Source organism: Hypanus sabinus, chromosome 1 (assembly GCF_030144855.1).
Source record: "Hypanus sabinus isolate sHypSab1 chromosome 1, sHypSab1.hap1, whole genome shotgun sequence".
Taxonomy (NCBI): Eukaryota; Metazoa; Chordata; class Chondrichthyes; order Myliobatiformes; family Dasyatidae; genus Hypanus; species Hypanus sabinus.
This window is the reverse complement of record NC_082706.1, coordinates 138,525,258-138,548,718: the sequence shown is the minus strand read 5'-3', so window position 1 is coordinate 138,548,718 and position 23,461 is coordinate 138,525,258. Positions and strand designations below refer to the sequence as shown.

Below are 23,461 nucleotides of genomic sequence, written 5' to 3'. Positions count from 1 at the left end.
TAATTGATTGCATAAGAATTCGTCCTCTATAATATGGCACACCAAATCATCATTGGTGCAGCCAATAGGTTTTAAAAGTCACATAATTACTAAGGAGGAAGGGAAGCTGAAAGGTCTGAAGGTAGATTCGTCACCTGGACAGATGGTGTACACCCCAAGTTCTGAAAGAGGTAGCTGAAGAGATTGTGAAGGCATTAGTAATGATCATTCAGGAATCAATACATTCTGGAATTGTTCTGGAAGACTGGAAAATTGCAAACGTTACTCCACTCTTTAAGAAGAGTGGGAAGCAGAAGAAAGAAAACTATAGGCCAGTTTGCCTGACTTCAGTATTATGGAAAGATGTTGGAATCCATTGTTAAGGATGGGATTTTGGGGTACTTACAGGCACATGAGAAAATAGACCAAAGACATCATGGGTTCCTTAAAGGGAAATCTTGCCTGTCAAGCCTGTTGCAATTCTTTGAGAAAATAATCCGCAGGATAGACAAAGGAGAGTCAGTGGTTCTTCTATACATGGATTTTCATAAGGCCTTTAACAAGGTGCCATACATGAGAATGTTTAACAAGAGTAGAACCCATGGTATATTCCAGGAAAGATACCAGAATAGATAGAAGATTTGCTGATCGGCAGGAAGCAAAGAGTGGGAATAAAGGGGGGGCTTTTCTGGTTGGCTGTAAGTGACTAGAATTTTCCTGCAGGGGTTGGTGTTGGGACCACTTCTTTTCATGTTGTATGGCAATGGGCTTGATGGCTTTGTAGCCAAGTCTGCGGATGATACAACAATAGGTGGTGGGGCAGGTAATAACCATATAACCATATAACAATCACAGCACGGAAACAGGCCATCTTGGCCCTCCTAGTCCATGCCGAACTCTTAATCTCACCTAGTCCCACCTACCCGTACTCAGCCCATAACCCTCCACTCCTTTCCTGTCCATATACCTATCCAATTTTACCTTAAATGACACAACTGAACTGGCCTCTACTACTTCTACAGGAAGCTCATTCCACACAGCTATCACTCTCTGAGTAAAGAAATACCCCCTCGTGTTTCCCTTAAACTTCTGCCCCCTAACTCTCAAATCATGTCCTCTCGTTTGAATCTCCCCTACTCTCAATGGAAACAGCCTATTCACGTCAACTCTATCTATCCCTCTCAAAATTTTAAATACCTCGATCAAATCCCCCCTCAACCTTCTACATTCCAATGAATAGAGACCTAACTTATTCAACCTTTCTCTGTAACTTAAGTGCTGAAACCCAGGTAACATCCTAATAAATCATCTCTGCACTCTCTAATTTATTGATATTTTTCCTATAATTTGGTGACCAGAACTGCACACAATATTCTAAATTTGGCCTTACCAATGCCTTGTACAATTTTAACATTACATTCCAACTTCTGTACTCAATGCTTTGATTTATAAAGGCCAGCGTTCCAAATGCCTTCTTCACCACCCTGTCAACATGAGACTCCACCTTCAGGGAACTATGCACTGTTATTCCTAGATCTCTCTGCATTCCTCAATGCCCTACCATTTACCCTGTATGTTCTATTTGGATTATTCCTGCCAAAATGTAGAAGCTCACACTTCTCACACCTCACACTTCCTAATGCTGAGGAAGCAGGGAGCCTACAGAAGGACTTAGACCAATTGGGAGAATGGGCAAAGTGGTAGATGAAAATTAATGTAGGAAAGCCACTGGCAATGCACTTTGGTAAAAGGAATAAAGGCATAGACTATTTTCTAAATTCAAAAATCAGAGATGCAAAGCAACTTGGGAGTCCTTGTGTAGGATTCTATAAAGGTTAACTTGCAGGTTGAGTTGGTGGTGAAGAAGGCAAAGGCAATGTTTGCATTAATTTCAAAAGGACTAGAATATAAAAGCAAGGACGTAATGCTGAGGCTTTCTAAGGCATTGGTCAGACTGCACTTGGAGTATTGAGTGCAGTTTTGGTCCCTTTATCTAAGAAAAGAGGTGCTGGAATTGAAGAGGGTCCAGAGTGATGAAAGAGTTAATATATGAAGAGTATTTGAAGGCTCTGGGCCCATTCTCACTGGAGTTTAGAAGAATGAGGGGGATCTCGTTAAAAACTATTGAATAATGAATGGCCTGTATAGAGTGGATGTGGGGAGGAAGTTTCCTATAGCTGGCGAACCTAGGATTCAAACATTACTGGGAAAAGACAAGATAATGTGGTTGAGATAGATAATAAATCAGGAATTAGGGAATGGTAGAGCAGGCATGATAGGTGAGTGGCCTAATTTTTCTCCTATATCTGATGGTCTTACATGGGGCGGGGGGCTGAAGGCGCTGTACTGTTGTGTGTCGGAAGGATCCATTCCAGTGCTGTCTCCTTCTCCCAATCTACTAAGTAAGGAATGTAAAGACAACTGGATGGTAACTGGGACTCACAGAGCTCCGGCTGGGAAAGGGTTAAAGGTATATTCTCCTCCCCTTGCTCTCTCAGTCAGGCAGTGCAGACTGTACCGAGTAATAGGAGAGAGTCGGCTTCAGGATCATGGTACAGTGAAAGGCGGGGGGGGGGAGAGCAGGGCATTTCATTCCCAGCCACAGGGTTGTAGTTTACTTCTCGTTAGATTTCTCTCTGTTTGGCTCGTTCTCAGGCTGGTGAGGATGATCTCGCCTGTGGATCGCTGGTATTCCACCAAGTGTTGCTGTTGTCATGTCCGCACCGGAACCATAATCCTGGGAGTCTGGTACATGGTGAGTGATGGGGGAGTGGGGGAGGGAGGGAGGGGGAAGAGAGGGAAGGAGGGAGGGAGAGTGAGAGAAGGAGGAAGGGAAGTAGAGGAGCAAAGAGGTGTGAGAGAGGGGTTTGAGGTTTGGGAGGGAAGGTAACAGTTGGGGAAGGAGGGTGGGGAAGAACAGAGGGAGAGGGAGATGAACAGGCTGAGGAGGGAGGGAGGGCAGCAATGCAGGGTAATAATCAGGGGCCTGGAAGCGTGGGAAAGGAGCATTATAGAAAAAGGAGGGAAAAAGGGAGCAGGGCAATGGCGGGAGCAAGGCAATGGCAGGAGCGTGTGAGGAGGGGGCAGGAGGGACAATTGAGAAGGAAGTGAGAGCGGACAGGGAGGAGAGGGTAGGCGAAGAAAGGATGAAGGGGGAGGGCGGAGGCAGAAATTGTGCAGGACAAGGATGAAAGAGGTAATTGGGGAGGAAGAGAGAGGAAATGGGAAGAAGAGGGCAGGAGAAATGGAGTGGAGTGGGAGGAGGAGGTTGGAAAGGTGGAGGTTTAGATGGAGTGGGTAGGACAATGAGAGAGAAGGAGTGAGGGAGAATGCAGGGAGGGAGAGGGAAAGGGATAAGGAGTGGCAGGGGTGAGGTAGACACCCGAGAAGGAGAGTACAAAGTGTGAGCAAACCGCTGGTGATAAGATGATGAAGGTCTTTGCCAGACTGCACTAACCCTCGATAAACTCCCAGCTGTGGTGAACACATCTCACCCAGCCGTCAGGACCCTGGCTGTTGTCGTTGTCTGAAAACAGGCTTCAGAACCTTTGCAGGGGTCTCTCAACATTGGGATCGACTGGGATGGAGCAAGCTCTTTCCTTAGTTTCATTGGAAAAGTCAGGGGGAGCATAAGCACATATGGCCTTGGGAGGCTAAAACTGTAACCTTCAGCAAGCTTTGCATCGAGAGAGTAATTAAGATAATACGTTAGGCTGTTGACTCCCTGTAAGCCCTGCCTGAGAATATCCTGCAGTGAACCGCAAAAGGTTGGATTAACACATCCACATAAAACGATGCAACAATCAAACTCCTGGAGTAATACATCTTCACTAACTATGTGAGGCTCAAAGAATCAAGTCTCTGTTTCCAGGCAGCAACCATTGTTAAAACAATATCTAAGGGATTTATGTTAAAAATAGAGGAGTTTAATTTTCTGTGGTCTCTCCATGCTGCCCAATAATTATTTTGATCTGTTCCATTTTTAACTTTGCACTTTATTTGTAGGGGTGGTGTTGATGTTTTTTCTTTGAATGGGTTCCATGGATTTTTTAGAAACATAGAAAACCTACAGCACAATACAGGCCCTTCGGCCCATAAAGTTGTGCCAAACATGTCCCTACCTTAGAAATTACTAGGCTTACCTATAGCCCTCTGTTTTTCAAAGCTCCATGTTCCTATCTAAAAGTCTCTTAAAAGACCCTATCGTATCCGTCTCCACCACTGTTGTCGGCAGCCCATTCCACACACTCACCACTCTCTGAGTAAAAAACTTACCTCTGACATCTCCTCTGTACCTACTCCCCAGCACCTTAAACCTGTGTCCTCTTGTGGCAACCATTTCAGCCCTGGGAAAAAGCCTCTGACTATCCACGTGATCAATGCCTCTCATCATCTTACACACCTCTATCAGGTCATCTTTCATCTTCCTTTGCTCCAAGGAGAAAAGGGCAAGTTCACTCAACCTATTCTCATAAGACATGCTCCCCAATCCAGGCAACATCCTTGTAAATCTCCTCTGCACCCTTTCTATGGCTTCCACATCCTTCATGTAGTGAGGCGACCAGAACTGAGCACAGTACTCCAAGTGCGGTCTGACCAGGGTCCTATATAGCTGTAACATTACCTCTGGGTTCCTAAATTCAATTCCACAATTGATGAAGGCCAATATATCGTACACCTTCTTAACTACAGAGTCAACCTGCGCAGCTGCTTTGAGCGTCCTATGGACTCAGACCCCAAGATCCCTCTGATCCTCCACACTGCCAAGAGTCTTACCATTAATACTATATTCTGCCATCATATTTGACCTACCAAAATGAACCACTTCACACGTAACTGTAATGAACTCCATCTGCCACTTCTCAGTCCAGTTTTGCATCCTATCAATGTCCCGCTGTAACCTCTGACAGCCCTCCACACTATCGACAACACCTCCAACCTTTGTGTCATCAGCAAACTTACTAACCCATCCCTCATCCAGGTCATTTATAAAAATCACTAAAAGTAAGGGTCCCAGAACAGATCCCCGAGACACTCCACTAGTGACCGACCTCCATGCAGAATATGTCCCGTCTATAACCACTTTTTGCTTTCTGTGGGCAAGCCCGTTCTTGATCCGCAAAGCAATGTCCCCTTGGATCCCATGCCTCCTTACTTTCTCAATAAGCCTTGCATGGGGTACCTTATCAAATGCCTTGCTGAAATCCATATACACTCTACCTGCTGCTCTTCATCAATGTGTTTAGTCACATCATTTTTCTTGGTTTTCTGGCTGTCTGTGGGAAGATGAATCTCAGGGTTGTACACTGCATACATACTTTGATAATAAATGTACTTTGAATCCTTCTGCTGTAAATGTCCCTGGTTCCATCTTGTGAACTGTAGTGGCACAAAAAGGGGGGATATTTGGTCCATTGAGTTGAATGCTGGCTCCTAAAGGGGAAATTCCATCAGTTCCATTTCCCTGCTCTTTCCTCACAGCCCTGGAAATTATTTCTTCTTTGATGGCCATCCAATTCCCCTGTAAGGACTCTGTTTCCACTTCCCCCATAAGCAGAAAACATAGAATATTGAAACAGACATAGAACATAGCACAGTACAGCACAGGCCGTCTGTGTTGAGCGTGATGCCTGATTATATTAATCCCTTCTGCCGCACATAATTAGGTGAAATACTTAAGGGAAACCTAAAGAAGTCTCTGTCACTCGGAGGGTTGTGACAGTACAGAATGAGCCGCCAGTACAAGTGACAGATGCAGGTTCAATTTTAACATTTAAGAAAATATTGGACAGGTACATGGACGAGAGATGGGACTAGATACAAGACCAGGCCCACGCAGACCAGATGGACTAAAGGTCTATTTCTCTGCTTTATAACTCTGACTCTTCACATCTCCCAGTTGCCTAAAAGTTTAAATCCATGCCTGGCGACATTGAACCATTTAGAAACATAGAACCCAATGCTACTGCAGCTCAGGGTCCGGTCAGCCATGCCCCCACCCTCCAGAACACAGACAGCAGCAATCCGGCGATGAATCCCATGGCCATTGAATGTCAGGTGGGTGCTGAGCTTCTTCGTGTGCACTGGAATGGCACAAACTTGTCACCCATCAGCCTGGCCCTGGATATCACCCAGCTGTTGCTGCATTTGGCAGCTGACTACTTTGTTATCCGAGCAGATGCTAGTAGTGTTGAGCATTGTGTGATCATCAGTGGGAAGTATATCCTGCCTCTGCAGGAGGTGAGTTCCAGACCCCACCTATACTTTGAATGAAGTAATTCCCCATTTTACCTCCGTGCCCCCCCCCCCCCCCCCGCCAAATCTACCAGCATCTGCAGCCTCCCACATTGCAGTAAAATCACCCCGCTTTGCCAAGGAAGTAACAACGGCCAGTCCAGCCTCTCCGCACAGATAACAGGAACAAAGGCCAATAACAGGAGTAGGATTTCCTACAGTGGTGAAATGACGCGGGCTTCACACGGGTGCTGTGTGTGTGAAGCGCCCCTCTCTCTCAGCTCCAGTGAATGGGTTCGATTCTGGTCTCCGCTGCCACAGTGTGGAGCTTGTGCCTTCCTGTGTCGATGTGGGTTTTCTGAGGAACTCTGGCTCCTTCCCATAGCTCAGTGGGTGGGGAAGCAGTGATGTCAGAAGTATCCAGATAATCTGGCGAATGGGATCATGTTTGTAACTGTTGCACCTTATTCTGCATTGTTACTGTTTTACCTTGTCCTAGCCCGATGCACTGTGTAATGAATGGTCTGTACAAATGGTCTGCAAGACAAGCTTTTCCACTTTATCCTGGTTCAGGTGACAATAATAAACCAAAACCAATACACAGGATCTGGGACATATAACAGCTACTGGCCATTTGGCCCAAGACGTGCCAAACTAATGAAACTAGTAATTAAATACCTAATGGAACTAATCCTTTCTGCCTACACAAGCTCCATATCTCTCCAATCTTTGCATATTCATTTGCCTATCCAAGAGCCTCTTAAAACACCTGACTCCACCACCATCCCTGGCAGCGCATTCCAGACACCCACCACTTCCCCCACATATCTCCCGTGAACATACCCTACTTACCTTCAGTGATTGCCCTCTATTTTAGACTTTTTTGACCCTGGGGATAAAAGATACCAGCTGTCTACTCTATCTGTGCCTCTTCAAATATTCAAAGAGCATTTATTATTGAATTATGCATGCAGAACACAACCCTGAGGTTCGTTCTCCCGCAAGCAGCCACGAAGCACAGAAACACTAGATAATCTTTATCATATCTCCTCTCAGCTTTCACAACCCAAATTTGTCAAGCTCTCTTCATAGCTCATGCCCTCCAATCCAGCCAGCATCCTGGTGAACCTTCCTCTGCATCCTCTGAAAGCCTCCTCATTCTTCCTAGGATGGGGCAATCTCCTGATGTGACCTATCTATGGATATACCATATATGGGTATTTGATGTGCTTGCAATGCGCTGGAAGGCCTGCATGACCCTATGACTCCATGCCTCAAAGATGGTGGGTTATGGCCACTGTAAAATTTCTGTTTCATTGCTGCTGTTTGGGACCAACTTTGGGGAATAGACACAGAATTATAAGTAGGGGGATGGGACTGACTAGAATGCTCTGAAAGCCAGCATGGACCTGAGAGGCTGAATAGCCTCTTTCTATGACGTTATTGAAAAATTAATGAAAGTACTGAAAATTTGTAAAAACCGGAATTAACTGTAGAAGTCGGTGAGGTAGAAACCAACAACAGGAATTCTTGCTTGTGGCAACTCTGACTCATTGGTGATGCCTTCATTTTCTCAAAAATACCTTGGAAGCTTTTTACCTCAAATGAAGTCATAGTTCAAATCCCAGCACTTAAATTAATTAAAACTGAAATTAAAAATATTATATGAATCGTGGATGAATGAAGCTACTAGATTATGTGATTTGGAAGCATGGTGGTTAAGGTTCTAACTTAGCTTCTGAGTTGTAAATTCAGATACCACCAAGTAATTAGGTAATAAATCTGTTTTTTCAAAACACAAGAAATTCTGTAGATGCTGGAAATCGAGAACTTCACACATAAGAACTAGAGGAACTCAGCAGAAGATGTGGAGTGACATCAGACCACAAGACTTAGGAGCAGAATGAGGCCATTCAGTCCATCGAGTCTGCTCCACCTTTCCATCATGGCTGATTTATTTTTCCTCTTAACCTCATTCTCCTGCCTTCTCCCTGTAACCTTTGACACCCTAATAAGCAGAAGCTATCAGCTTTAAATATACTCAATGACTTAGCCTCCAAAGCCATATGTGGCAATGAATTTCAGTGATCCATTACAGTCAGGCGAAAGAAATTCCCCCTAATCTCTGTTCCAAAGGGACCTTCCTATTCTGAGAATGCACCCTCTGGTTCAAGACTCCCCCATTATTGGAAACACCCTCTCTCCATGTTGACTCTATCTAGGTGTTTCAGGTCAGGGGACTGGGAAAGCTGGGGATGTGTGGACTATGGTACGTGAACATAGCAAGTAATCCACAAGGCAGAAAGCAGATGATCAGACTCAGAATCTGATAAAGGGGTTCAGCTTGAAACATCCCTCAGTGGATGCTGCCTGACTTACTGAGTTCCTCCTGCATTTTGTGTGGGTTGTGCAAAGGAGGAAAAGTGAGGTAGTATTCATGGACCCCAATGGAACAAAGCTGTTCCTAAATCTCTGAGTCTGGGTCTTTAACTCCTGTACCTCCTTCCCATTGGTAATAATGAGAAGAGAGCATGTTCTGGATGGTGAGGATCCTTACTAATTAGAGCTGCCCTCCTGAGGCACAGCCTCTTTAAGAAGTCTTTGATGATGTGGAGGCTATTGGCCATGGTGGAGAGGGCTGAGCCTCCTACAGCCTCTTATGAACCCGTGCATTAAGCCTTCGTGCCAGGCAATGATGCATCACTTCAACCATGAGAAATTAGTAAGGGCTTTAATAACATTGAATTACACCATCTCAGCCTGGCAAGTAGAATTGCGAAGAATTTGGGTGTCCTTGCATGAAAATCCTTGCAAATCAGCCTTAACGTAAGAAGTGTATGCAAATCTTGCTTCAGTTATCTGAGCTTGGGTGAAGCCAATAATCTGCATAGTTTGGTCTCTCGGGAGAACATTAAGAATAGAGGCAGGAATATGTGCATGAAGAATAAAACATGCCTCTTAATCCTTTCAGCTCCCAATGTCTGTGCCAATCAGGATGCCAAATTAAACTAACCCCATTTGTCTGTACATGGTCTCTACTCACCTCCCACATTCCCTGCCAATTTAAAGCCTCTTAAACATTGGCGTCGTACCTGCTTCCACCACATTACCAGGCAGCTATCAATCTCTGCGTAAAAAATGCCTCATAAATTTCCTTCAAACTTTCCCCATTTCTCCTTTTCCTTAAAGTTATGCTTTCTGGTATTTGTGGTTTAATGGTAAAAAGGCTCTGGCTATCTACCCCAGAATATGACGACCCCCTGATTAGGACCGTCTACCCTATCTAAACCTCCCAAAATGTTTTGCTTCTATCAGGTCGTACCTAAGCCTCCTATGTTCCAGAGAAAACTTCCCAATTTTTCCAATCTCTCCTTAGAGCGACTAATCTCTAATGCAGACATCATCCTGGTAACTCTCATCTGTACCCTCTCTAAAGCCTCAACATCTGAACTTTTGTACAATATTCCAAGTGAATTCTCTGCAGAATACAATCTATTGCAGCAGGACATTGTGGCTTTGGTATAGTAATTCTCATGTGGAAACAAATTAGTTATGTTGCCTACCTACATATTCTATGTTTTCCTGCTTGCCTGCTGTCCTTGCACGTTAATTTTCAATGATCAAAGTACAAGGACAGCCAGATTCCTTCTGAGAACTGACATTGTTCCAATTTCTCATCAGATATAATGTCTACCCAGAGTGAGTAACCCCATCTTTCCACATTATATTCCATCTGCCTAACCTCACCAGCATCTCACTCCCCCAAGGCTTCCCTGTGAGTTCCTCATGGCCACACTGCCACCTGGCTTCGTATAACTAGCAAAATTGGACATATTACACTTGTCCCCTCACCTAAATCATAGCAATAGATAGTGAACATCTGGATCCAGCACACTCCTTGTTTATTCCAAGCATCTGCCTGCTATCTGTTACCTTACCTCCAATCCACACTGAAATATTGCCTCCAATTGCACATGCTCAGAGTTATTTCATAACCTCTTCTACAAAGGACTTCTGAACACCAAAGCATATCACCTCCATGTCGTCAGAAGGCTAAGGAAATGTGATGTGTACCCCGATGACTCTCACCAATTTTTCTAGATGCACTATAGATATCCTATCTGGATGCATTAGGGGTTGGTATGTTTGATAGCTGCTTTGTTCTCAGTATTATTTACCCAGTTATTTATTTGTGTATTTGCACAGTTTGTCTTCTTTTGAACATTGATTGCTTGCGGTCTTTGTGAGCAGCTTTTCACTGATTCTGTTGTATTTCTTTGTTCTACTGTAAATATCTACAAGAAGTTGAAGAGGACTATAGGGTGGCATATACAGTGTGTACAGTACTTTGATAAAAGATTTACCTTGAGCTTGAACTTTGAACTTTGAAATGTATTCATAACCACAAGAAATTTCAGAGTTGTGGACGCAGCTCAGTGTATCACAAAAAAGATTTCCTCCCTATTGAATCTGTCTACACTTCCCACAGTCTCAGGAACACAGCTAACATAACTAAAGATACCTCCTGTCCCAGACACTCTCTCTTCTCCCCTCTCCCATTGGGCTGAAGACATTGAGAGAATGAACCATCAAGCTCAGGACAGCTTCTATCCCACCGTTATCAAACTCTTGAATGGAACTCTCATACGCTAAAGATGAATTCCTGATCTCCCAGTCTACCTCATTGTGGTTCTTGCACTTTATTATCTGCCTGCACTGCAGTTTCTCTGTAACCACAACACTATATTTTGTATTCTGTTGTTTTTTTATTATCTCAATAAATAACCTGTCCTCATGACATACAAATCAAAAGCTTTTCTCTCTATCTCTATTCATGTTGCAATAATAAAGCAATACCAATACAAATCAACTAATGCAGCTTTTTCTACTATGATAGTTATAATCGCCAAAGGAGTTGTTAAACATTACTTTTCTTCCCCAAGTGCATTGTTGATTCTGCACAATCCTATTATTTTCTAAGGACATTATTGCTACTTGTCAATAACTGTTTCCTGCAATTTCCCAACCAGTTTAACTGATCTGATGTTCCTCTTTCCTTTCCAGTTCCTCAGTCATAGAGTCATAGTGTTAGATAGTCTACAGCCCAAGTTCAGCAAACTGAACAAGGAGCAAAGAGCTTGTCCTATCTACACACATTTGGCTCCTAGCCCCCTGTTGTGCAATTCTGAAATATTGCCACTCCTTATTCTTTCTCTCTGACATAATTATGTACCTTTACAATTGGCATTCTACTTACTGATCCTTTTAGTTTAAATATCTGCCATTGTTCATTTAATCTGCAAAGTCTCAACCTGAAACGGCATCCATTCCTTTCCCTCCACAGCTGCTGAGTCCCGCCAGTAGTTTGTTTCTTTGCTCCAGATTTCAGTACTCTCTTATTTAATTACAGCTCATTCACTGTTAGGCCAACGATCACAGCCTACACACAGCTCACAATTTTCTCATTTGCTTCATTTATATTTAAGGCCTTGGCTTCAGAGCAAACTTCCATTTTTTTTACATTTGCTGCATATCCTGGGCTGGTGAGGCCTGGGGATCCCCAACCCTCTCCAGGCCAGGCCACAACCAACGCCCTCCAACTTGGCTCATCTGCATCTCGAACACATGGCCATTGTAGTTCTTTAGGGAACTTACCCACCCTGACCGGTGACTTTGTCGATGAGGTCCTACACCCAGTGGTGCCATGTTAACATAACCCCTCACATTGTTTAGCTTGCCAGCTGAAGCAGTATACCGGGGTGTGCCAGTTGGAGGCAAACATGAGAGATTCAGGAGATGGATGAGGACAAGTGATGCCCGTTCACCCTATGAGGTAGAGCGCAGCTGCCAGACGTTAAAGGTTCTACCTCTGTCCAGGCCCCCTGCACCCTAGATTGATCAGAGTAGATGCCCACATTGTTCTATGTTCCATGCTCTAATCCTTTCTCATTCTACATCATTTGCTCTGAAATAATTTTGCACTCTCATCAAATCTAAACATATTGATCTGGAACACAAGCATTTTCCATGCCGGAATTTGCCCTCACATCATTATTGCTAATTTGGTTAGCCCAGTCCATAAGAAGATTAAATTTCCCCGTGATTATTATAATGCACATAATGCAAATGTTTCATCAATCATTGCGTGGGTATTAGTTTTAGTTGTCCTTAGATGCTTATCCAGCACCCACTTAGAAAAGAACTGATCTTCTGACCTCAACTGCATTGCAGTTTGTGGCATATTTGTTGTGCATAAATTTCTGCCTTGTTTTCTAGAGAAGTCGCTCCAGTTTAATCACACTGCAGAGACAGCTAAGGGTGTTAGGATGGAATACACGAAGCTTCAGATCCCTGAGAATATAACTTGCCCTGGAAAATGTGAATTGAAGTTTCATATGAAGGGTCTCAACCCAATACGTCGATTGTTCATTTCCTTCCACAAATGCTGTCTAGCTCCAAATTTCCATTCTCTGCAGTTTCTCTTGTATCTTTGAGAACTGAAGAACTGAAGGCTCCCCATTTTGCCTCCTGGAACATTGGGCAACTGGTAGAGCCACTACTTCACAGCGCTGGAGAGTCAGGTTCGATCCTGACCTCTGGCACTGTCTTTGTGGAGTTTCCCTGTGCACATTCTCCCTTTGACCGGTTTCTTTCCATATCCCAAAGATGTGTGGGCTGGTGAGTTAATGGCCCCCCCATGTAAGAGTGGCAGAATCTGGGAAGATTTACTGAGAACATGACAAAACATTTTTAAATGGATTAATGTCAATGGAGGGAGGTAATAATAGTTAGTACAGACTTGGTGGAGCTAAGTGCCTGTTTCCATGCTGTTTGTCTCTGTGAAATTGAGTTCCAAAGGTGTGCACACAGTTCAGTGATGGGCTCTGATTCAAGAGGAATTCAAGAGGTGGCTGAGGATTGGAATTGTTCCTAGACCTGGTGGTGTTGGTCCTGAGGTTCCTGTACCTTCTCCAGCCAGGAGCTTATGGGCTGGATGGTGGGGGTCTTTGATGATGGATACTGCTTTCCTCACACAGTGCTCCTTGTAGTTGTGCTCGGTGGTGAGGAGGGCTTCACCGATGATGGACTAGGCTGTCTGTATCCATTACTTTTCGTAGGCTTTCCCATTCAAGAGCATTGGTGTTTCCATATCAGGCTGCGATGCAACCGGTCAATGTACTCTCCACAGCGCATCGAAAGCAGTTTGTCAAAGTTTTAGATGACATGCTGAACTCTGCAAACTTCTAAGTAAGTGCTGCCATGCTTTCTTTATAATGGTGATTACACGCTGTGCGCAGGACAAGTCCTCTGAGATGATAACACTGAGTTGCTGACCCTCTCCACCTCTGATCCCCTGATGAGGACTGGCTCATGGCTCCCTGGTTTCCTCCTCCTGTCGTTAATAATCAGTTCTTTAGTTTTGCTGAAATTGAGTACGATGTTGTATTGGCACCACTTATCCAGATTTTCAATTTCCATCCTATATGCTGATTCTACACTGCTTTTAATTCAGCCAACAGCCATGGTGTCATCAACAAATTTAAATAGCATAGAAATCACCCTTTGACCCAGCTCATTAGAGCCAACAAAGGTGTCCACTTGAGCTACTCTCACTTACCTGTTTGGCTCATATTCCCTAAACATTTCCTACCAAACATACCCAGCCAACTCTCATTAAAGTGTTGCAATTGTACCCACATCTGTCACGTTCTCTGCATGAAAAAAATGCTCTTCAGGTCGTAAACCAGCGGGTTGCTGTTATGTCTTCCACTCGCTGTGAAAATGGGGGACACCTCCCTCTCCCTTGCCAGGGAGAGAGAGAACCTTTGGTTTGTCGAATGTCAGATGAAATGCAAAGCCTTTGGGGTAACTTTGGTCTGTGTCTTTGCTATTGCTTAGCACACGCTTGGGCTTGGTGATGATACCAATGCTCTTTTATTTGCTGGTGGGTGGGGGAGGGGGAATCGTTGCTCGCTGCCACTTACGCACAGAGGGAGGAGCTGGGGGGGACTTTGGGGTTCTCACGTTTGACTGTCGTTCATTCTTTGGGGCACTTCTCTGTTTTTGTGGATGTTTGCAAAGTAAAAGCAATTCAGGGTGTATATTGTATACATTTCTCTGACATTAAATTCAACCTTTGAACCTACTACCTCTACTTTTAGAACCTTCTACATTGGGAGAAAGACTGTGACCACCCAACTTATACCCCTCATAATTTTATTCAGCACCTTCAGTGTCCCAGGATGATCCAGTCTCCCCTTAAGACTCAGCTCTCCAGTGATGGAAACATCCTTGTGAAGCTTTTCTTCACCCTCACTAGCTTAATTACATCCTTCCTGTAGTATGGTGACCAGAATCCTGCGCGATATTTCAGGAGCAGTCTCATTATATCTTAAATATGAGAAAGTCTGCAGATGGTGTGTCACTAATGCCTTGTGCATTTTTAACTCTCTGCCTTATATCCTGTACTCAGATCCTCAGCTGATGAAGGAAAGTGTAGCCAAAAACTTCCTCACCACCCTACCTGTGTCATTACTTTCCGGGAACTATGCACTCGTACCTCAAAGTCTGTCTATTCTACAACACTCCCCAGGGCCCAGCCATTCACAGTGTATGTCCTGCTTAGCTTTCCAAAATGCAGCCGTTAGCACTTCTCCGAGTTAAATTGCATTTGTCATTCCTTTGCCCACTTTCCAGTTGGTCTATGTTGAGCAGCGTGGAGTACAAAAGAAGTTAGCACATTCTTCTATTGGTGTTTACTATGTGGGAAGATCTTGACAGAACATTGGTAGAAAGAGAGGCGGAAGGGATAATGGATGGGGTGAATTGCACTGCCGGAGCTGATGGTAGAGGTTGGTACATTAGAGAGATTTAAGAGACTCTTAGGTGGGCATGTGAATGAAAGAAAAAAATGGAGGGTTATGGACTGTGTAGGAGGGAAGAGTTATCTTATGGTAGCATAACGGTTAGCGTGATGCTCTACAGCGCCATCATTTGGGGTTCAATTCCTGCTGCTGTCTGTAAGGAGTTTGTACGTTCTCTCCATGACCTCCTGCTGCTCTAATTTCCTCCCGGATTCCAAAGATGTATTGGCCATGGTTAATAATTGTGGGCATGCTACATTGGCACCAGAAGCATGGTGACACATTCCAGCTGCTCCCAGCACCACCTCATACTCTGCTGGTCATTGACACAACTGGCACAACCTGTGCTGTACTGTTCTGTGTTCTGCGTTTTAACATTTACGGACGGTGAGGACCGACATCAGTGTGATGGCCAGCACTGAATGTCTTACCAAGGGAAATGGAGTCGAATTAAATGGATGGACTCAGATCTTCCAATCTCTCTAGTGTTGGGACAAGGTGTTGAAGGGTTGGAAAGTGACATCCTACTTCAAATCAGGCTGTAGCAGCATTTCTAGTAGCCACGGGCTGGCTAGTTTAACATTAATGGCAGCTAAGGATTTTAGAAGCAATTAGCAGGAAAATAATCAAGAGGCACTTGGAGAAGTTTGAATAAACTAAAGAGATTTAGCATCAATTTCCAATAGGGTGACCTACAGTAACTATATGCTTTGAGGAAACAATGAAGGAATTGCAATGGAGTTTGTTTACGTGGGAACAGGTGAGAGTAAGCGTTTGGCACGGTCTAGAAAGGCCAAGATGTCCTGTTTCTGTGCTGTAATTGTTATATGGTTATAAGGATTCTAAGCAAACATTTACAAAGTGCCACGTGCCATGGTATTACTCGGACTAGGGCAATGGACGCTGCGGGCGAGCATACCACCTTCCTGCAATGGGGCAAACAGCAACATATATAAAACTCCAAGTGCAGCCTCACCGAAGTATTATCTAGCTGCTGCATGACTTCCTGAACCTTACACTCAGTGCTCCGACCAGTGAAAACCAGCATGCCATATGCTTTTCTTTACCACCCCCAGCTGCATGTGTGCCCCCTCTCAGTGAGTAATGGACTTGGACCCAAAGATATCTCTGCACATAAAGGATCAGAACATATGGAGAGGAAAGTAAGTAAAGCAAATCAGACCTTGTCATCCAGAAACTGACTGCAAAGTCAGGGGAGTTGAAGATTGCGTTAAGCTGAAGAAGTGGACTTATCCAAATTGCAGTGCTGCTTCCAGTTCTAATCACCACACTTTCCGGTGGATAGTAAAATCAGGGAGTTTTGCTGGAACGATTTCATATTTCAGCTACCAGGTTAAACTGGGGAGCTTTGGGTTGTTCTAATTGTGGATATTAGATCGCATTGCACAAAACTGAAGCTCAAAGTCTCCTTGAAAATCTGCAACATCCCCATCAACTCCTGGGATCCTCTGACCAAGACTGCACAAGGTGGGGAAGGATTATTTAGGATGGTTCTGAGAAGGCCCCAGTCTCAGAGGCCCTGCGTGAGCACCAGAGGGATTGCACCATTTTGCCAACTACCCACGCTATCAACCGCCTCCAGTGCCATTAGTGGAAGAGCGTGAGCTTCTCACATCACCCCAGCCCACAGGAGCAGACTGGGAGCAGTCTTCCTCATCAGGAGGAAGGACTGCATAATCAGCAAACTTCAGGTGGAATTCATAATTGAACAACACAGCGCAGAGAAGGCCCTTCTGGCCCTTTGAGCCATGCAACCCCTGCAACCCCACAATCCCAATTTAACCCTAACCTAATCACGGGACAATCTACAACGACCAATTAACCTGGCCGGTATGTCTTTGGACTGTGGGAGGAAACCCATCCATTCCATGGGGAGGACGTACAGAGACTCCTTATAGAATATAAGAGCAGTGGAGTACAGGGGGAAAGCTGTAACGGATTGCAGTATACAGTGTTACAGGAATGGAGAAAGTGCAGTGCAAGAAGATCAATAAAGTGCCAGGGCCATACTAAGGTATTAGAATCTGAATCAGGTTTATTATCACCGACAAACGTCATGAACTGTTTGTGGTAGTAGTACGGTGCAAGACGTAAAAACTACTATAAGTTACAAGAATAGCACGAGAGGAACAGAGGGGTAGTGTACATGGGTTCATACACCGTTCAGAAATCTGATGATGAAGGAAAGAGTTTATTGCACAAGAGGATAACCTGGGAGATAGCTGTGAATAAAGAATATGTACACAACGCTGGAAGAACTCAGCGGGTCAGGCAGCATCCGTGAGAAAAGAGTAGCCAACGTTTCAGACCAAGACCCTTCATCACATTGGCTACTCTTTTCTCACAGATGCTACCTGACCTGCTGAGTTCTTCCAGCGTTGTATACGTATTCTTTGATCCACAGCATCTGCAGTTGTATTTTTATGAGCTGTGAATAAAGATGGGCCTTCCTCCACCTGGGGAGGGTTTGGGAGGCTGCTCTGGGTATGGGGAAGGTGTTTGCCTTTTTATTTTTTCCTTAATATGTAAGTTTGTCCAATGGCCTATTAAAGCAAGGAATCCAATGACTCAGTACAAACACAGAAACAAAGAAAACCTACAGCACAATACAGGCCCTTCAGCCCACAATGCTGTGCTGAACATGTACTTCCCTCAGAAATTACCTAGGGTCACCTTAGCCCTCTATTTTTCTAAGCTCTATGTACCTATCCAGGAGTCTCCTAAAAGACCCTATCGTATCCGCCTCCACCACAGTCACCGGCAGCCCATTCCACGCACTCACCATTCTCTGTGTAAAAAACTTACCCTTGACATCTCCTCTGTACCTACTTCCAAGCACCTTAAAACTGTGCCCTCTCGTGCTAGCCATAAAGTGGTACAGTTAACAGAACTGCTGCCTCACCGTCAGTGAGTGGAATCTGCACAATCTCCCTGTGACTGCACAGATTTCCTCCGGATGCTGCAGGTTCCTCCTACATCCTAAAAACATACTGAGGGGTAGGTTAACTGTTGCCAGTGTAGGTGGGTGGTAGAATCTGTGATCTGATGAGAAGGCATAGAAAATTAGATTAATGCCAGATTAAATTAAATTGGAAAATTTGTTTATTATTGTCACATGTTCTGAAGTACAGTGAAAATCTTTGTTTTACCTGCCATTCATACAGATCCATTCATTACGCAGTACTTTGAGTTAGTACAAGGGAAAACAATAACAGAATAAAGTGTTACAGTTACAGGGAAGGTGCAGTGCGGGTCGACAATAAGGTGCAAGGTCGCAAAAAGGTAGATTGTGAAGTCAAGTGCTCATCTTATTGTGTTGGGGGAACAATTCAAGAGTCTTATAACAACAGGGTAGAAGCTTTCAGGCACATATCTTCTGCCTGATGGGACAGGGCAGGAGGGAATGCCCGGGGTGGGTGGGGTCTTTGATCTTCTGTGGCTTTACCAAGGCAGTGAGAAGTATAGAGAAAGTCTGTGGATGGGGGGTGGGGGGGGACGGGGGACGCTGGTTCCTGTGATATGCTGAGCTGTGCCCACAACCCTCTGCAGTTCCTTGCTGGCATGGCCAGAGCAGCTGCCACAATGCACCTGGGTAGGATGCTTTCTGTAGAGCACCAATAACAGCTAGAGAGAGTCAAAGGATGGTTGAAAGTCGGTGTGGACTCAGTGCAGCAAAGAGCCTGCTCTGTGCTATGATTCCATGACACCCTCCAACTCACCTCCGTACTTCTTCCTCATGTGTACCTCCACCCTCATTGACCCAACATTGCCAGCATTATCTGCTTCGCTCCCAGTTTCCCCACATTAAATTAGCTTCTTTTGTTTTGGAAACACAGAATGAATGCGACTAGGCCTCAGTAGATATCAAGTTGTAGAGTAATACAGCACAAAAACAGGCCATTCAGCCCATCTAGTCCATGCCAACCAAGATGCCCCATTCAAGCTAATCTCACTTGCCAACTTTTGGCCCAAATCCTTCCAAGCCTTTATTACCCAAACACCCATCCAACTGTCTTTTAACACTGAAATACCATAAGATCAAAAGGCATGGGTACATAATCAGGCCATTCAGCCCATCTGCTCTGCAATACAGCAGCTGGCCACTCATCTAAACGCTTTGCAAAGGGGAATAGTTTAATAGATGCGCCATCAATGTCAGCAGAGCTGCAATGCGATCTGCAGTTGTATTGGAATGGAGAATAACCAGAATTTGATCTTCTGGGTTCATTCACCAGCTATTCGTTACATCAAACAGCTTCGGATACTGGTCAATTCTTTAATGATAAAGGAAACTCTCCAGCAGCTTAGCAAAAGCAGAAAGTGGTAACAAATATCCATCACAATTCAAGTCACATGAGAATATAATTGTTGTAACTGAAGCAGTCTCATCATTAAATTTTCAGTGGTCCCTTAAGTCTAGGTGGGTAATTGATACACAATAAACAAAGCAATAAACAGACATATTTTCATTCGATCTGTGGGCAGAACTGTCCTCTGAGACAGTGTTCTACATAAACTATGCTATTGTTGCAAACTGGCTGATTTTGTCTAATTCACTCAAATTGATTCAAAGGCAATTGCTGTGGCAAAAATTCTCTCTCCTTGCTACATTAAAATAACTCAGCACAGCACAGAAGCCATGCACACTGCCTTGTTATTCTTCTTTTATACTATTTATTCATTTTTCTTTTAATTTGCAGGTAATTTATTTGATGTTTTGCACTGCACTACGGCCACTAAACTATAAATCTCACAACGTGTCAGTGATAATGAACGTGATTCTGAATCAAGCACGGAATTATAAACTTTCATGCCAGGCATGGTCACCTCCAACAGGAGAGAGTCTAGCCACCACCCCTAACACTCAATAGCATTTCCAATACCGAGACCCCTTCATCGGTACCCTGGCATCATCAATATCTAGAAACACAACTGGACCTGCCACATAAACACTATGGGTACAAGAGCAAGTCAAACCAATCCCATCAAGGCATTTATAAACTTAGCTGTTACCTGTATTAGTTGGACTCAAGATTGTTTCTAGTACACTCGTACAAAGGAGAACTAAATAATTATTACTCCAGATCTAGTGCAGCATATAAAAACACAGTAAGATAAAGAATACACTTGTAAAACAAACACAATAAATACAAATGCATAAAATAGCAATATACATAGATATTTTCCATGTACATGAAGTGACACCTGGTATAGGAACATCTGTAAGTAAGGTGACTCTGACAGGTAAACTAATGGCACTGGGGAGTGTGGTGGGGTGAGTTAGTGGGTGGAAGTGTTAATCAGCCTTAGTGCTTGGGGAAAGTAATTGTTTCTGAGTCTGTTGGTCCTGATGTAGTTGCTATGTAGCCTCCTCCCTGGTGGTAGTGGGACTATCAGTCCGTGAGTAGGGTGGGTGAGATCCTTCATGGCATTGCTGGCCTTTTTATGGCATCTTTCTGTAGATATGTCCTTGATGGCACATTTTGGTGATGCATTGGGCAGTTTTGATGACCTGTTGTAAAGCCTTCCTCTCCAGTTCAGTGCAGTTTCCATTCCGTAGCTGAAAGATTAGATAAATTCTGTAATTTCTCAGACACTGTGTTCAGGGTGCAGCAATGAAATTGAGAAGGAAGTGGTTTATTGTGGTCACAGGTAGCGACATGCCAAGAAAAACTTGTCTCACATACTGTTCATATGCATCACATCATTACATAGAGCATTGAGCTAGAGCAAGGTCAAACAGAATGCAGAATAAAGTGTAACAGCAGTGCAGTGCAGGTTAACAATGAGGTGCAAGATCATAAAGAGGTAGACAGTGCGACTTATCATAGGAACTATTAGTAGTCTTATAACAGCAAAATAGAAGCTGTCTTTGAGCCTGGTGGTACGAGCTTCCAGGCTTTTGTGTTTTCTGTCTGATGGAAGAGGGAAGAAGAGAGGATGACCAGGGAGGGTGGGCTCTTTGATTGTGCTGGCTGCTTTACTGACAGCAAGAAATGTAGACATTGTATTGATTTACTGATAGCTCATGAGTAATGGAAACAAGTCAGTCTATTTGAATATTTACTGAAGCTTGTTTTTGCACACACTAATGTGAAACTAATGACTTAATTTTCTCTTGTTAGTTAATCAATGGTGCAGTGCTGTTGATCCTTCTGTCAGTACTTGGTGACCCAGACCACTACCACCTTATCCACGCTGAACTTGGCACCAACTTTGACCTCACAGATGATGCTAGTAAGTCTACCAACATATTTACTGCCTTTGCTATTCTGTCTCTCCCCTAGATCTTTCTTTACCACTTCTATTCCCTTTTCCTCTTTCATCCTTTACCACTTTCCTCATTCCCCCTCACTTTCTCCTTTATCTTTCTGTCTTTCGTTCCCCCTCCTCCCTCTCTTACTTGTCTCCCTCTCTCATATTCCTAGTCCCTTGCTGATTTCATCTCCCTTACCTTCAACAGAGTCAGTGGTGTACCTGGTAGAGCTGCTGACTCACAGTTCCAGAAACCCTGGTTCGACCTTGAACGTGGGTGCTGTCAGTGTGGAGTTTGCAGGTCTTTCTATGACCATGTGGGCTTCCTCCAATTGGCTCAGTTTCCTCCCAGCTGAGGGTTGGTAGGGTAACTGACTGCTGTGAATTGTTCCTGGTTGGTAGGTAAGTGGTAGAACCTGGGGGGAAGTTCACAGGAAATTGGGAAGAGTAAAATGGGATTGGTGTAAAAGGCTTGACGATGGGCAATGAGCTTGTTTCCATGGTGGTGACTGATAATTGGTTTATGATTGTCACATGCACCAAGATACAATGTTTTGTGTGCCATCCATAACAGATCATTCCACAGATAAATATATCAAGGAAATGCAAAAGGGAAAACAAAACAGAATGCGGAATATGCTGTATGACTTGATGACTTTGTACCAAATGCTGATTAGGCCACTGATGGAATACTTACCAGCTGGGGAATGCTCTCTTCTCATTACTACCATTGGAGAGGAGGTACAGGAGCCTGAAGAGCCTCACTCAATGATTCGGGAAAAGCTTCTTCCTCTCCATCATCAGATTTCTGAACAATCCATAATTTCATGAACACTACCTCACTGTTTCTCCTTTACAATATCTATCTATCTTTCTATTTATCTATCTATTTATTTGTTATTTATTTATATTGTAATTTATAGCAATTTTATGTCTTGCACCGTACCACTACCACAAAACAGCAAATTTTATGATGTATGTCAGTAATAATAACTTTATTCTGAGTTCTGGTCAACGGGTCTTTGAGGACATGACGGTTTCAGAAAGGGTGAAGGGAAGACTTATGAAAATGGGTGCAGGGTGAGGGCTTTTGGCTCCACAGTAGGACTGGAGAAGCTGGGGTTGTTCTCCTTGGAGCAAAGATGTGGTGTGGAAGAGATTTATTTAGATTCAGCTTTCTGGAGAGGGTGGTGAAGCTGGAGTTGTTCTCTGAGAGAAGATTCCAGATCCAGGGAAATCTAAACCTACAGAGTGATCTGTTTCCAGGATATGAGGTAGTTGGCAAAACAAAATACAAAACAGGCCCTTTGACCCATTGAGTTCCTGTTGGCCATTAATCACCCACATCAATTCTATTTCAAACTATTTCACCAGATTCTACCACTCACCCACACACGAGGGGTGATTAACAGTTATCTTACCAATACTCACATCCTTGGGATGCAGCAATAAACTGAAACCCCCTGTGGTCACCACTTCACACATTGAACCCGGGTCTTTGGAACTTCGAGGCAGTGACTCTGTGCCACGCACCGAGGACTTCTTTATCAGTAGGAGGCTGTTGGCAGAGGCTCAGAGAGCACCACAGCACAGAAACAGGCTCTTCAGCACTGACGGCAAATTGAAATCCGACCAGTAATCTTTGGGGCTGTAAAGTGATTGAACTAACCACTATATCCCCCCAGTGAGGACAAACTCATTGCTTGTGGAGTGGGAGCTGGTACAAGCTAGGCCTTTAAAAGTGAATTGGATGGGCACTGGAGGAAGACTGATTTACAGAGTAATGGGGACAGTTCAGAGGAATGTATTGCTCCTTTGGAAGTTGGCATAGACCAAATGGTCTTCTCCAACAATTTAATGATTCTCTTTCCCTTTTTTATGATTAAACTGCCCCCAAGAATCCCATGCAGTTATCTCCAAATCTACTGCTCATGTATAGCCCAAGCTTCCTTCCCTGTCTGGGGAGTGCTCCATACTTGTGCAGCCCATTCATGAGTGGTGACTCACCAGCAACTCCCTAAGGACAAACAGGGAGGGGTAATACACACTGCCCCACATCCCTAACTTAATTAGGAGAAGAAAGCAAATGCAACATATTCCTGGAGTGG

General features: G+C 44.1%; 1 protein-coding gene across 1 annotated transcript in view; it reads left to right on the top strand.

Moving 5' to 3' along the window:
* Nucleotides 1–2,644: 2,644 nt before the first annotated feature.
* laptm4b (lysosomal protein transmembrane 4 beta) overlaps nt 2,645–23,461 on the top strand; it is a 49,192-nt gene continuing 28,375 nt past the window's right edge. The window contains exons 1-2 of the mRNA XM_059948115.1: nt 2,645–2,734; nt 21,224–21,335. Coding sequence (XP_059804098.1) covers nt 2,645–2,734; nt 21,224–21,335 — 202 coding nt within the window. The remainder of the gene's footprint in view (nt 2,735–21,223; nt 21,336–23,461) is intronic.